The sequence below is a fragment of the Cynoglossus semilaevis genome, chromosome 16 (genome assembly GCF_000523025.1).
Source record: "Cynoglossus semilaevis isolate Cse_v1.0 chromosome 16, Cse_v1.0, whole genome shotgun sequence".
Lineage (NCBI taxonomy): Eukaryota > Metazoa > Chordata > Actinopteri > Pleuronectiformes > Cynoglossidae > Cynoglossus > Cynoglossus semilaevis.
The window spans coordinates 10,374,903-10,388,838 of NC_024322.1; the positions used below are offsets into that span (position 1 = coordinate 10,374,903).

A 13,936-nucleotide genomic window follows, 5' to 3' on the forward strand; every position below is an offset into this window, starting at 1 on the left:
TGAATGTAGGTGAAATCTGAGACGGGCATAGATCACACAGGAATACGTAGACAGAGGCTTTGTCTTGTGTTAAACAAATACCTGTGTACAGTACAGTGAATATACTAAGTGTGGCGTGGAGGAGTGTGCCGCAATTTACATACGTTAATCCTGCTGTTGTAGTTCATTGGAATAATGGTTTTCTATGAATAAATATAATCTTCTGAGTTGGATGTAAGATTTTCCCCAACAAGTATGTAGGTTAAGAGGTAAAAATATATACTGAATCAAAGAAAACACAGTAGCATGAAAAGTTAAGTATGTATGAAGCATATATATATATATATGTATATATATATATATATATATATACACATACTACATATAGTTATATAGTCATCCTGAAGGTTTTCATGTCTATGTCTACTCTGAACTGTTTGTTCTGCTCAGATCCCTGCTGAATGCTCCACCACGCTCTACAGTTGTGTCCAACTTTGTATGGTGGACATTTGCTGATGGACGGACAGCAAACAATGGGCTTTTTAGAGCCTGTTAGAGCTTTTGTGCTGAGAACCGCTGCCCACTGCAGCTTAAATAAGAGGGAGAGAAAAAAAACATGATGAGAAGAGTAAAAGAGCGATCCTAAAAAGCAAAGGAGTGGGCTGTAAAACCAACACAATGGGCTGAAAGGCTCCATAAACCACAGGGTAGCTGCGGAGTAGGGTAATGAGCGTCGGTGGGTTCATCATTATCACTCGGATCTTTCGCAAGAAAATGATTTATTGTAAATTCATAATATTTTTCAATGCGTTCCTGTTACGCCTCCTTCTCTGACCTCTGTCAATCTGTCATTGCTTTTATTCTTAGCTGTTCACCGTGACTGCCTGTGGTTCACACAGCCCATTTAATTCGTCCATCATCTTTGCGCGCTGCAGAGTTCTGCTAACCCCGAGTCTTACAGGTTGCTGTTCACGCCTCCTCCCTGCCCCCAGCCTTTCTGCATTCCAGTGCACAGATATATACACACATTTGCACGTACTGCGGCGTGCACATATGCACATACACACTCACGCATTCCTCCATGCTCGTCAGGTCGTGGGGGTCAGAGAGATGATTGGCAATAGCTGATGAAATGTCTTGCCGGAGGGGACAGTCACTGTCCAGTACAGCTTAGTCAATGACAGAATCCCTCTACAGGCTGCATGAGGCAGTGTCCGTCTCATTGTGTCCCCCAGGGGGCTGCAGTTCTAACCGGGTAATCCTATCCTGACAATCCTAATGTGTGCTTTACAACACTGAGCCACAGCATGATGATGACACCGAGTTCACAGATAAGGTGGCTAACTTTCACCCCTATTGTCCTGTCACGCTGAGTGAAAAATGGACCATAAGCGCTGCTGGAATGTGTTGTGTTTTGGGGAAGCCTGCAGCAGTAGCCTGACTGGCCCGGTGCTGTACTACTGTGTTGATGTACAGTTGTTGACATCAAACCTTTTAAAGTTGTCTGAGTGAAAAAGGGACTGATGAGCAGAGACAATGTGGCGTTTAATTTTGAAGCACCAAACACTGCAGGGCTTTCTGGGATACTAACAGTTCCACAGCATTCAAACAGGATGATGGGACAAGTGATAAACGTGCTCTCCCAAAGAGGCCCGAGTCATTAGAAGAGGAAGAGATCTGAATGGCGATACAGTGTTTACCAAGTAAAATGGCTCTATATAAAAAACAAACAAACAAACAAAAAAAAAAAACAGAACAGAATCAATCACTGGAGTCACATGTGATGGAAAATCACCTTAAGCAATATATTTTTTTTTTCCCAGGTGGTTCCTATTCATGGACTCTGTTGCCCTCGCTTACACACAAACGTATCTCTGCGGGGGGATTACGCTCAGGATGTGGCAACGCAGGCAGCATCTGGACTGGAGTCCTGTCCTTCCACTGAAGGGGCACTAGTTCTATTGCTCCCATTCATCTCCTCTTTCTTCTTCAGTCTCATTTATAACCCCCAGCCTGTACTTACATCTGTTACAGACAAAAACGCATGAGGCCATTTGTTTTCTCTATGGCTTATGCTGATGTATAACAGCGAGGAAACGTCAGTATTATATCAAGAGGAATTTCCAAGTGAAATGCATGAAAGAAGAGCCAGAGAGAGAAAAAATGAAGTAAAGTAAAGGAGCAAGGCATCACAAAGGGGATTGGTGGGCAGGACCTGTCACATTCACCGTGTGTCTGTTTCTCTCATCACTCTGCAGTTCACAGTGGAGATAGTGGATATCTGCTTCTCATTACAGTAGGGAAAAGGATTTAGAAAGGAGCGTAATGGCTGACTGCAGTGTTGACCTTGTCACTCTGATCCACCAAACCACCAAGAGCCCTTCCATGAGCCACCCCCCAGCTACTAAGCCTTCGCATGTAAATATGAAACAGCTTTAACTGCCTCACATCAGCTCCACAATGCCAGGCACCCTATACATCAGAGTCTGAATGCAGGCCAATAGCATCATGCCCATTCATTCATCAAAACCGAGGCAGGACTCCCATGCAAGGGCTTCAAAGTCGCAAAGCGCAGGCCTGCTTTAGGCCTGTCACTACCAGTCGTCCTGAGGAAAGTGCCTGTCAGGGCTCTGAATCGTGAAATGTTTGCTTATACATAGTAAACTCCAGTCCAATTCAGTGAGCAGCACATCTCCACTGAGCATCCAAATCCCTAATGAGCAAAAGTTGTGTGAAAAGTCTCTGTGTGGAAAAAAGTTTCCTGTGTATTTTCACAGTGGTGAGAATAAAAGACTGGGACAAAAGAAGGATGGAGATGAGGATGAAAAGAGCAAGCCATGAAAGACACATCCGGCAGCAGTTCATGAAAAGAGGAAGGAGGTAGCGATTGTTATTATTTTTCCCCCTTTTTTTTTTTTAACAAATGTTCTTTCCTTGGTTGTTGCACCTTGTGAAAGGCTGCATGGCTCTATTTGTGATTGTGTTCCTCCACAGCTGTTCATCTCCAGCGTGGGGCCATGAGAAATGTACCTTTCATGCACAAGCAAACACAAACAAACTCCGAGGGGTCTCGACTGCACGTGGCTTCATGCGTGGTTTACCCTGGCATTCATGAGAAACTACAACCATAATATTTTTTTTTCTTAATTGCCAAAGACAGATATAAAATATTTTATCTATTGGCCCCTATCTATTGGAAGTATGGAATCAATTTAACACCAGGTTTCCCCCCTCAGAGTCAAACTAATTCAATCGTGCTCCGTGTTTGTTGTTTTGTTGATCTATCAATGTCTCAGAGACAGAATCCAGAGGTTTTCAACACATGGTGCGGTTGTATCAGGTCAGTGAAAACATTTTTTTAAAATAAACAACATAGATATTAACATTACATTTTTAACTTAACTTGAAAAAAAAATGGTTCAAAATATTGAAACAAAGTTTTTGTTTGTCTGGAACTGAAAGGACATTTGAAAGGAGCAAAACATCTTTTGCATCTTGAGACATGAATTTAACATATGTAGAAAACAAAGCTTTTTCATGTTTTTGAATTTTTTTTATTTTCAATTTGTCCTTCACCATTTTGAAGCAATGTGATACTGCTTCACTGCTCTTTACAGAAAGGGTGGACCATGCATGTTGCATAGCACTTGAAGTAATATTTTGAGGCTTAGTGGTTAAGGAAGTGGACTTGGATCCAGAAGGTTTCAGGTTCAAGTCCACCAGCTGCCAAGTTACCACTGAGGTGCTCTGAGCATGGCACCGTCCCCACACACTTTGTTGAATTTTTTTTATTTTCAATTTGTCCTTCAACATTTTGAAGCAATGTGATACTGCTTCACTGCTCTTTACAGAAAGGGTGGACCATGCATGTTGCACACACTTGAGGTAATATTTTGAGGCTTAGTGGTTAAGGAAGTGGACTTGGATCCAGAAGGTTTCAGGTTCAAGTCCACCAGCTGCCAAGTTACCACTGAGGTGCTCTGAGCATGGCACCGTCCCCACACACTGCTCCCCGGGTGCTTAAAGCTGCCCACTGTTCACTTTGGTGATGGGTTAAAAACAGAGGTCGCATTTGGTTGTGTGCAGTGGTGTGCTGTGTCACAATGACAAGTAGTTCACTTTCGCTTTAATGGAAAATAGTAAAAAACAGAACTGTGCTTCACAAAAAACACATAGTCTAAATTGAATAAAATGTTTAAAAAATGTTCCATACCAGCACTAGGTGTTGAAAACCTCAGGATTGCTCATTGACAAGGACTGTGGATACATTTCTACCTACTTCAAGAAAATATTGGTTTAAGAGGTTACGCTGATCGGTGCAGTTCGGCGAGTTGATTGCGATCAGATGAAACTTACAAAGAACACACAGTTATACGAGGGTGAAGGGGCAGCTACAAATGTTAGAGCATGCAGGTAAACGCCAGTAGTTCTTCATTACAACATTTTCCTGCTGCCAATCTTAATATACCTCGCCTTAGCCGTGCCTGGCGTTTCCTGACACATGCTATATGCACATATGGATTTCATCCAAGTCCGACAAGATGTGGTTTGTGTTAAGACGTAATTGATTGGATTTTAACAAAGCAGCTGAAAGAATGAGTGGATGGATGTTAAAAATATTTTTTCTCATTTTCTTTCACCTGACCTCCTTTTCATCCTTGTTGCTCTCTCTCTCCTTCCTTCCCGGTCTGATTTAGGCTATAGTGTTTAATGGTCGGCCTGTTGTTAACCTTGTGACATCTGGTGCAAACACAAGGGGCCATTTATGGCCTAATCAAAACACTCAAAAGGCAACAAAGCACAATCAGTCACATCTGGCTCCGACCTGCATTCCTATATCTATTCATGAAATCTAAACCTTTTTTTTAACCCAGTCCATTGTTGAATTTATTTTTATTTAATAATGAAAAGGTATTATTTGAAATATATAAAAAGAAGCACCAACATCTAAACTACCCTTAAGTCAATGCAGTAATTAGGCTACAGCTGACAACCAGTTAGCGTACCCTAGCATAACACTGTCCAAACAAACAGCTAGAGGGCTCCATCTAAGCCAAGAAACATGTAACAAAATACGTTAACTAATAGCTTATCTTGTTAATTTATTACCTACCAAATGGAACAATATGGACCAAATAAATTCTTGTAGTTTTTCAGCAGATTTGTCTGATTATTTATTAGCCTGAAGCAGCTGGCAGAACACTAACAAAAGGAAGTTCCTAAACAAAACACATCAAACCACCTGCAGCAGTTTCCTTCAAACAGATCTGGCAATCTATAATCTCAATAAATGTGCATATTCAAACTTTCATTAAATCCAGACTGTTTGGCCGGATGTTCTTTTTTTTTTTTTTTCTACGCTTGGTGAGAGACGGTGCCCATTTCCTCCCATTGAGAAAGAGCCAAAAATGGACTTCCCTGCAGCCACGGTGGGAGAACTGGGATGGACAATGGGAGATCAGATACCGTGGTAAGAACCCTCTTACATTCATAAACACTTCAGTGAAGCCCAGCGATTGTAACTCTAACGCTGTGGTTGTCTGTCTGACACAATGAGAGAGAACATGAATTACTCACATGTTCCCTGTGCTGACAGTCAAACCTTTTAATTAAACTAAAAGCATGAAAAAAAATCTAAAGTTTGAGACTTGGCTTTATTTGTCTAAACAGTAGTCCATATGTAGACAATATAAAAATTATAGAGTGGAAACACTAAAGCTTACAGACAATCTTTCAGTAGCAATACTAGAGTTGGGGGTCAGGGGGGCGCTCTCGGCTGCTGTTCGCTGCTAATGTTCTTCAGCTGTCTGCCATCAGGTAACTTTAGGTCTGATATCCCTTGAGGGCAGATATCGAGGCAGAGATGTCTGCTGTAGTGCACATGGAAAGTATCACAGGGGGATCATACTTGTCATTGCAACGTGTCAATATTATCAGCCATTAAGAGGGGCCCTTTTCCTATGTTTTCTTTTCAGTTTTTTTGTCTATCCTGTCTTAGTTCTGTGACTGTCCTGGTTTTAGAGAAAAGACAACATGAATGTTTATCTATAGGAAAATGAGGTCACTTCATCACACTTATCATACGTTTGGAGATCTTATGGTCTACTTTGCATTTATTAAGTTAATTGCACGACCACATAGAAAGACAAATGATCATTCATACCCATGGTTAATTAAAGCTATAAACTATAGACTCCAGGTCGAGGGACCAACTGTGCTATTCAGTCTGTTATTAAAGTTATCATTGGAATTATCTGCAAACGTCATCAACTTTATGAATTTTAATTAGTAAGTAATTGATAAAAAAAATTAAAATTATCTGTAACAACACATGAAATTAATTAAAAATGTTACAATGAAATTGAAAAGTAGTTCTAACTTCCTCTTAGCTTTTAATGGAGTTATGTTTAGAATCAGAATTGACTCCCAGTCTCGACCCGACTGTAATGTAAATACAGCCCACACTTTAGACTCGGGTCCAATACAATAATAACTAAACCAAACACATAAACCCACGGACACCCTGGGGTAGTGTCAGCACCTACAGTGAGAGTTTAAATCACACTCCTATCGAATCTTGCAGGGCTTCACAATTCGACCTCAGTTGGCGACCACATGACAACGTATTTCCTTATTCTTAGTGGAGCCAGAGTTGTGGGTCTGCTTGTGAAGCTTGACGTCTTAGCAACCCCTCAGGCGACAGAAATGAAATGTGTTATTACACGAGATAACGGATGATGACTGAACCTTGACCTCAGACTTGTTCTGGCTCCTTAGGCTGTGGAGGAAGAAACTGAAACTGACTTGACACAAATAAACGCTCCGACTGACCTCACGGAACCTCAGCTGTTGAACATGCACACCGTCGAGTTCCTACATGTCGCAGGCTGAGGTCTGGATATCAGAGTGCAAGGCCATTTCCTCAAGAGTGCCCCCCACCCCGCACTCTGCCTCCATTTCATTTCCTCCATACCCAAACAAAAGCCATGTCTCTGGGAAAAGTGCCGGGCCACTTCTGTCTGTGTGTGAGAGCACAAGCTGCGTGTAAGCAGACTTTTTGGCTGCCAGCGCGTCTGTATACAGGGTAGAGAACACTTCGGCCCAAAGCAGGCGGCCTGTGAGATGTTTGTTTGGGTTTTCCCAATAACAAAGTGCTCCCATGGACATTAGGGGCACAAGCCCAAAAATAAAGGGCAAGTCATCCACAAGATTCAGCAAGAAAAAAGTTTTTTTTTTTTTTTTTGCACAGACGTGCACCAAACGAGCAGCGTTCATTCCCGCCAGCCCAGCTTTGATGTGGCTGCGGCGTACAGGGACGGCTCAGACAGGTGGGGCACGACATGCACGCTGGTTTGTATGATTCTCACTGACCTCAGGATTCAGTGAGACACTCTGTCACATCAGTGTTCACATAAATTTAAACTCTTTTTTTTTTTTTCCCCCACTTCAGTCACGCAGTACATCTGATGAATCAGAACATGATTCAGGATGCAGTGCTGGAAGTGGAACAAACAAAACACCTGCAACAGTATTATTAATGGTCCGTTTGGGAGCGGTGGGAACCGGACGTAAACACACCAACATCACGACTTAAGATATAAAACAGGAGTGGGCTGGTAAACAGGTACTCATTTAAACATGGGCCGTGTTTTCTGGCCATGTGGGAAAAAAAAAACAACTTTGTGTCAGTTTGAATTGTGAATAGAAATGTCTGCTTAGCTGCGAGATACTAAGTTTCTTCAATGGTCTTATTTCAATTTAATAGCATATGTGGCACAAACCCTGGCCTTTTTTTTTTCAGTTCCCAACAAAACTTCAGCAGTAGTAAGAAAAATCCCTGCATCATACCAGACCTGCTGGGCCTTTACTATGGAGACACCAAGCAGTGACCCAAGTATGGTAGCCACATTCCATGTGGGGGAAAAAATAAAGGATGCCTACCACAGCGGGGGCCCCACTCTTCAGGGCCACGACCAAAAAAGTGCCTGGTAGGCCGCCAGTGGTGATTAATCATTATCTGAATGACAGTTTCTCCTAAAGTAAAATGTTTCATGCATAGTCAGTTATAGCCATCTGCTAACCAGCAATATTGAACATAGTTTCATTATTAGTAACCACAAAAGTCAAACCACACAGAAATACTATTGCAAAACTGTGGGATGCATTTTGCAAAAATATGATTTCTGTATTTGGGAGAAACTCTTAATATTTATATTTTTCCCCCCACAGTTCACATACAGTAAGCACAAAAGCAACATTTAAACACTAACGAAAGAGCACAGCACTCAAAACGGACGTCACGCCAGTGTACACTGCACTGTTGTTCTTGTGAAGCGTGCCATCTCACATCTGTCAGACAACTGTGCAACAAGCCTGACATTTAGTCAATTGCTTTGTTGACACTCACTATTCCCATTTGTCTTTTTTCCTGCAACTGTTTTCCCACCAGATCTGCCAAAACACATGCCCTCCTCTGTTGTCAACTGTCTTTCTACTAAAGATGCCATCGAACCACTCTACACCTCAACTCTGTGTAAAGGTGAGTTGAAACAAGACAGTTCAGAAAGTGAAACACATACTTGTCAAGTCCACACACATTCAGAACAGATCATTTAAAGCCTGTAACCAGTTGCCTTCAATTGACAGCACATCAGATGTTTAGCTCTGAGAATTCCTCCTCATTTTGATTAGCTCAAAGCTCACACAAACATCAGCAATCTGTCAGATGTTCAACTTTCAAAATAAAGTGCCTAGTAACAGGAAGTACAAAAACAACATGCAATTACACATTTTATCCTCTGCAACTCTAGCTGAAAAACCATTTCAAGTGCCATATCAGGTCATCATTCAGATCATTATGATGGCTCCCCCCAGAGGTAATCTTAGCCTATTACACATAGCAAGCATGAGATTTCCTTGCTCACTGCAAAACACCTCTAAGCTAACATGTTAGCTTCAGTCTGTGAGTGTGAAAAACAAAAATAGAGACATGTATACATTTCCAGATACTTTAATCAGTTTAAACACCAAGACTCAACCCTCAGACACCAGCTTTGAGCTGACTGTTTGCTGGAAGCGGCATCCCCAGGTGGATTCCCACTGCAACTCCAACCTTCTGGGCAGCATGTTTCTCAAGGACCTCAGGCTTCACCTGGAACCCCTTCTCCTCATCGAAGTAGTCCAACGGACTAAAGCGCAGTGGTTCCTCTTCCAAAAGAGTCTGCAGCCGTGTGCGCCAGGCCTCCAGCATGGCATTACGGGCCTCTGTGGGGACACCGGAGGCAGCCCAGAAGATCTGTGGGGCCAGAACCTGGAAGCCACAGTAGTACAGGACACCATTCTAGAAAGAGTAGAATAGTGTGTGTTAGATAGAAAGGAGTGGAGTTTTTTTTTTTTTTTATATATACATGTATGAAAATACCATCTCATGTATTAGTACCTGTAGCGGCCAAAGTACAACATTAATGTCTCCGTGAATGCCATTGGCACTTAATGTGGACTCAGCCTCATGAGTGGTGAAGGAGAGCATCACTTTCTTGTCCTGTGGGAGACAAACTAAATTAAAATAGATATGTAAAAAGAAAACTGCAATATCACAAGTGTCTTCAATTCTGACTTTGAAGACTCCATTGCTGTATCTCTTTTCTGGCGTGTAGGCAAACCCCAGTGTGAGGACTCGGTCAATCCAGCCCTTCATGATAGCAGGAACACTCAGCCAATAAATGGGGAACTGCAAGACATAGGAAATAAAACTTTAATCTTTGAGCTCTGAACACAAACAGTGCATCTGCAGCAAGCTGTACCTGAAAGACAATCAGGTCTGCCTCTGTGACCTTGCGCTGTTCCTCAGTGATATCAGCAGAGAGCTTCCCTTCCTCCCATGCCAATTTGGTCTCATTCCCATAGCAGAAGTGCTCGGCGTTCTTTACGTCTCCTGCAGGAAGTCAACAGTTCAACGAGGAAAGAACATCCAGCGAGAACACCTGCACTCTCAGAGAGTATACAGCACCTGTGATGTCCTCAGTAGTGGCCGTGGCCTTGAACTTCATAGCATACAGATCAGAGACTTCCACTGTGTAGCCCTTAGCTGTCAGAACCTCAACAGCTACATTCTTAGCTGCTGCATTGAATGAGGCTGGGCTCTGGTGGGCGTACACGATCAACACTTTCTTTGCTAATAACATAAAAATAAATAAATCAAGCCCAAGCAGTGACATAACGCAGCCTTAATTTGATCAACTTAAGGAACCACAAACACAAAAAACAGAACAATAAACAGGAGAACTTACCCATGTTGAAACAACCGGTTGATAACACACTACAGATAAGACACACTTTGCTGGAACGCTCAAGCATTTGTGAGGTGAAATGGGCCCCTTTAAACACCAGCTTGATCTATAGGCTAACAGGTGCCATGAATCAGCAATCAAGGTCCTCAGCCAATCAGCAGTTTGTGCTTGTTTTGTGAAAAAAAAAATCCGGAGAATGAGCAGAGCAGTTGCTGCAGTTAAGAAAAGATAAATATTACATTTATGATAATATATGATAATATATATTTTTTCATGTCAATGAATTTTTATGTCTTCCTACCTAATGCTTTTCACAACACAGCAACCTCTGTGATCAATGATCGAAAGTGTATTCATAGGATTGTGGTTTAATCAAACAGCAGTTATACTCACTGGGGTGTTTCAGATAGGGTTGAGTTAGTATTGAAATTAATCCATAAAATATGGTTCACTTTAGTTCAGATCCTCCTTCTGCTCTCTTTCCACACTGAAGCTCCATAAAAATGCCCTTTTAAAACCAAAAAAATAAATAAATAAATAGTTTAGTAGTTTAGTTAGAATGAACCATTTACCCAAATCAAACAGAAAGACTGTGGCAGTGAGGATGTCAGAGGAAATAAACAACATGGTGACAGTGTGTGTGTTTATTTTGAGTCTAGAGTTCCCAGCCTCATCTGTTTTGGGTCATATTTTTTGTGAATATATGTATGAAGTCTCCCATATGGAGTCACTCTCTATCTCTCTCTCTCTCTCTCTCTGCATAAGATGTTTAAAGAAAATTGTCTGTCGCCGCTGCTCTCTTCAACCACACGGAGCACATGTGGTCCAGTGATCCTCTTGCTTTATTGTTATTGGTTCCCAGCTTTGTTTTCCTTTCTTCCTCTGTACGACACCGTTCGCCTGTGGTCGAGGGTTAACTCACTAATGAGTCCCAGTAATAACCACACATGTGGAGTGGCTATCAGAGAACGCATGAGCTGGCACACATCTGGTCCTCAAAACTAGTCCTGGGTCTGAAACCTGTCTATGCAGCCACTGTTAGAACAGGAAGGAGGNGACATATGGATACACTTTGTCAGCTGTCTTTCTCCTTCCTGCTGCCTCTTCTGGTTTGCACTTCCAGAGGCTGACTCCAGATCTGAGTTAAAAGACCTCACCAATTGTACACTTTGAAAATTATCAGGCACTTTGGTGAATATGAGGCCGGCTCTTTTTCATCTTTGTCACCTCTGTCCACACTGTTCTTTGTCACAAATGTTAAGCCCTCGGCTGCATTCCCTCTGTTGCCACCGAAGGTATCATGTGCCTGACCAGGAGGTATGTTGCAGGACATGCTAGGATACATGATCCCAGGCTGTGTTGTTGCCACATTGTGTGTGTGTGTGTGCATGTTTCACACTTTCCTTCACACATGTCACCCTTCAGTTTATTGGGAGGTTAACAGCAGTGAGACTGTTGTTAACTACACGCGGCCAACAGTGCCATCACGTGGGTACTATGAGAAAAAACAGGACCTCGCATCATGAAATAACCACGTGCTTTTTACGTTACGTTACTTTCAATACACAATCGTATCTTCTGTATGAAGGCAAAATTTAAAAAAAAATGCTGTAAACAATTTCTTTTCTATCACAAGTGTTTTATTATATTTAATTTTTTGACTAATATTCAAGTGTGGATCATATTACAGTCACTGTGTTTTTGCTTCTACATTATTCTTTACAGCAACAAAAGTATTTAAAAGGGAAATAAAGTATAAGTACTTTTTTTTTCATTTTGAATATCGTAGCCAACAAAACAACAGTTGCCCTGGCACTACTTTGCGACCCCTGACCTCTCAAACCGAAGTTACGACAGTAACTGGGATGTTCTCCAGCTGCATTGTGACCACACCACTGCATACAACCAAATATGATGCTTTAAATCCATCACCAAAGTGAACAGTGGGCAGCTTTTCACCACTGCCCATAAGGGGCAGATTATGGGGTTCAGGGGGCAGACAGGGGACTGCAACCTTATGTCACTGGTCTAAACTCTAGAATTGAGCGTAAGTGAACAGAGGGATTTAGTGTATATGTTGATACCTTTGGCAGACTCTAGGACAGGCCCTTTTGAAGGCATGACTTTTAGCATCCATGTCAGATCTGTGGTCCACGACCAAAAATCAAATGGCGAGGTTCTCTGCGGTTTTATGCTGTCGAACGAGCTTAGATTTTGAAATACTTGGAAGAAAAAAAAATGCCATCCATTTTCGTCCGCTTATCGGTTACCAGGTCATGGGGGCAGCAGTCTCCACGATGGCCACCCAAATCACACTGCACCACTGTACCAACCAATGGCCACCCAAATCACACTGCCCCACTGTACCAACCCCCCTGAACCTCCCTGAAATGGTGAGTCCACAGGTACCAACCGCCCTAACCGGGGTTCAATCTTGCCGAAGAAGTGAACCCTGGGGTTCCACACCAATGACAGAGACATTGCCTCTGTGCCAATGCAACACGAAATATTTTAAACTTTACCAAGCCCACATTTGGCAAATTCTTAAGACAAGACTGGCCTGCTGCAACAGGTTGCGCCAGGTATGTGTTTCCACAGGAAATTAAACCCAGGACAAGCTTTTAGGCAGTGTGAACACCAAGCTGACTCTTTACTATGAGGGAACTTCACTTACCAACCTGTTCATGACAAAGGAAGGGATTTGTCTGTCTCAGTCTCATTTAAAAGATTTGAGCTCACTCCCATTCCTTTCTCTCAAAGCTGACTCTGACACACCCACACAGATAGATCGACTGAAGCTGTTTGAGTTTTACCACTCGGTCTCTGTGTCTAGGATTAAGCTTTGACTAGTGGGAACTGTTCAGCGGTGCATCATGGCAGTGAACGTCCTCGGAGTTGTAGTGATGCTGGTTTTCTACCTGATGGTCCTCAGCATGGGCATCTGGGCTTCCTTTAAAGCCAAGAGGGAGCAGAAGGAGAGTGGAGCTGGTGAAATGGAGATGAGTTTGCTGGGGAACAGACAAATTAGCTGGATAGTAGGGATCTTCACGATGACAGGTGAGATGACAAGACTTCCTCACCTCTGCCAGTTTCTTTGTGGAAAAAAACCCAGTAGATGACACCCTTTGGGAATAAAACTTAGAGGAAAAGAAAGAAACAAAAAAAAATCCTCAGTCGTGTAAAATAAAAAACAAAAACAAATAAAAACAAACTGCATCTAACTTCAAACTTCTTATTTTAATTTTTTGAAAATCCATTTATTTGTAAGAGATATAAAAACTGATGATTTCTTGTCAGTAAAACCTTTTTAACCTTTTTTTTGTTTATAGTTTAGCAACACAGCCAAAAAAAAAACAAAGTTTGAAAAGTGTGATTTTAACTGCGTGCAGTTGATATTACAAATTGCGCAACAAAGAATAGACAACAACCTACAGACTCATTAACATAATTTGGCCTCATGTTCAACAAACAAGAACAAATAGAAACTACCTATAATAGTATTATAAGTACAAATGTGGTTCCATGGTGTAGGGGTGGGCACGCCTTCATACTTGATATTGTTAATCCTAACGTTCCTTCTTCACATCTGTATATCCTCTGTAATAAATAATAATAAATAAAATTAAAACATTATAGTAGGTTGTACATACAATACAATATAACTGGTT

At 41.8% G+C, this 13,936-nt stretch overlaps 2 protein-coding genes across 2 annotated transcripts in view; one reads left to right on the forward strand and one right to left on the reverse strand.

The window, feature by feature from the left end:
- Nucleotides 1-8,973: 8,973 nt before the first annotated feature.
- Nucleotides 8,974-10,421, reverse strand: LOC103392072 (NAD(P)H dehydrogenase [quinone] 1-like). The gene is made up of 6 exons (XM_008328597.3): nt 10,269-10,421; nt 9,989-10,153; nt 9,783-9,913; nt 9,596-9,709; nt 9,419-9,520; nt 8,974-9,319 (listed from the first exon to the last, which is right to left on the reverse strand). The coding sequence occupies exons 1-6, from the start codon at nt 10,333-10,335 to the stop codon at nt 9,020-9,022; spliced, it is 879 nt and encodes a 292-aa protein (XP_008326819.2). The 5' UTR covers nt 10,336-10,421; the 3' UTR covers nt 8,974-9,019.
- A 2,506-nt stretch (nt 10,422-12,927) lies between these two features.
- LOC103392086 (high-affinity choline transporter 1-like) overlaps nt 12,928-13,936 on the forward strand; it is a 6,520-nt gene continuing 5,511 nt past the window's right edge. Inside the window, exon 1 of the mRNA XM_008328612.2 lies at nt 12,928-13,325. Coding sequence (XP_008326834.1) covers nt 13,142-13,325 — 184 coding nt within the window. The 5' untranslated portion in view covers nt 12,928-13,141. The remainder of the gene's footprint in view (nt 13,326-13,936) is intronic.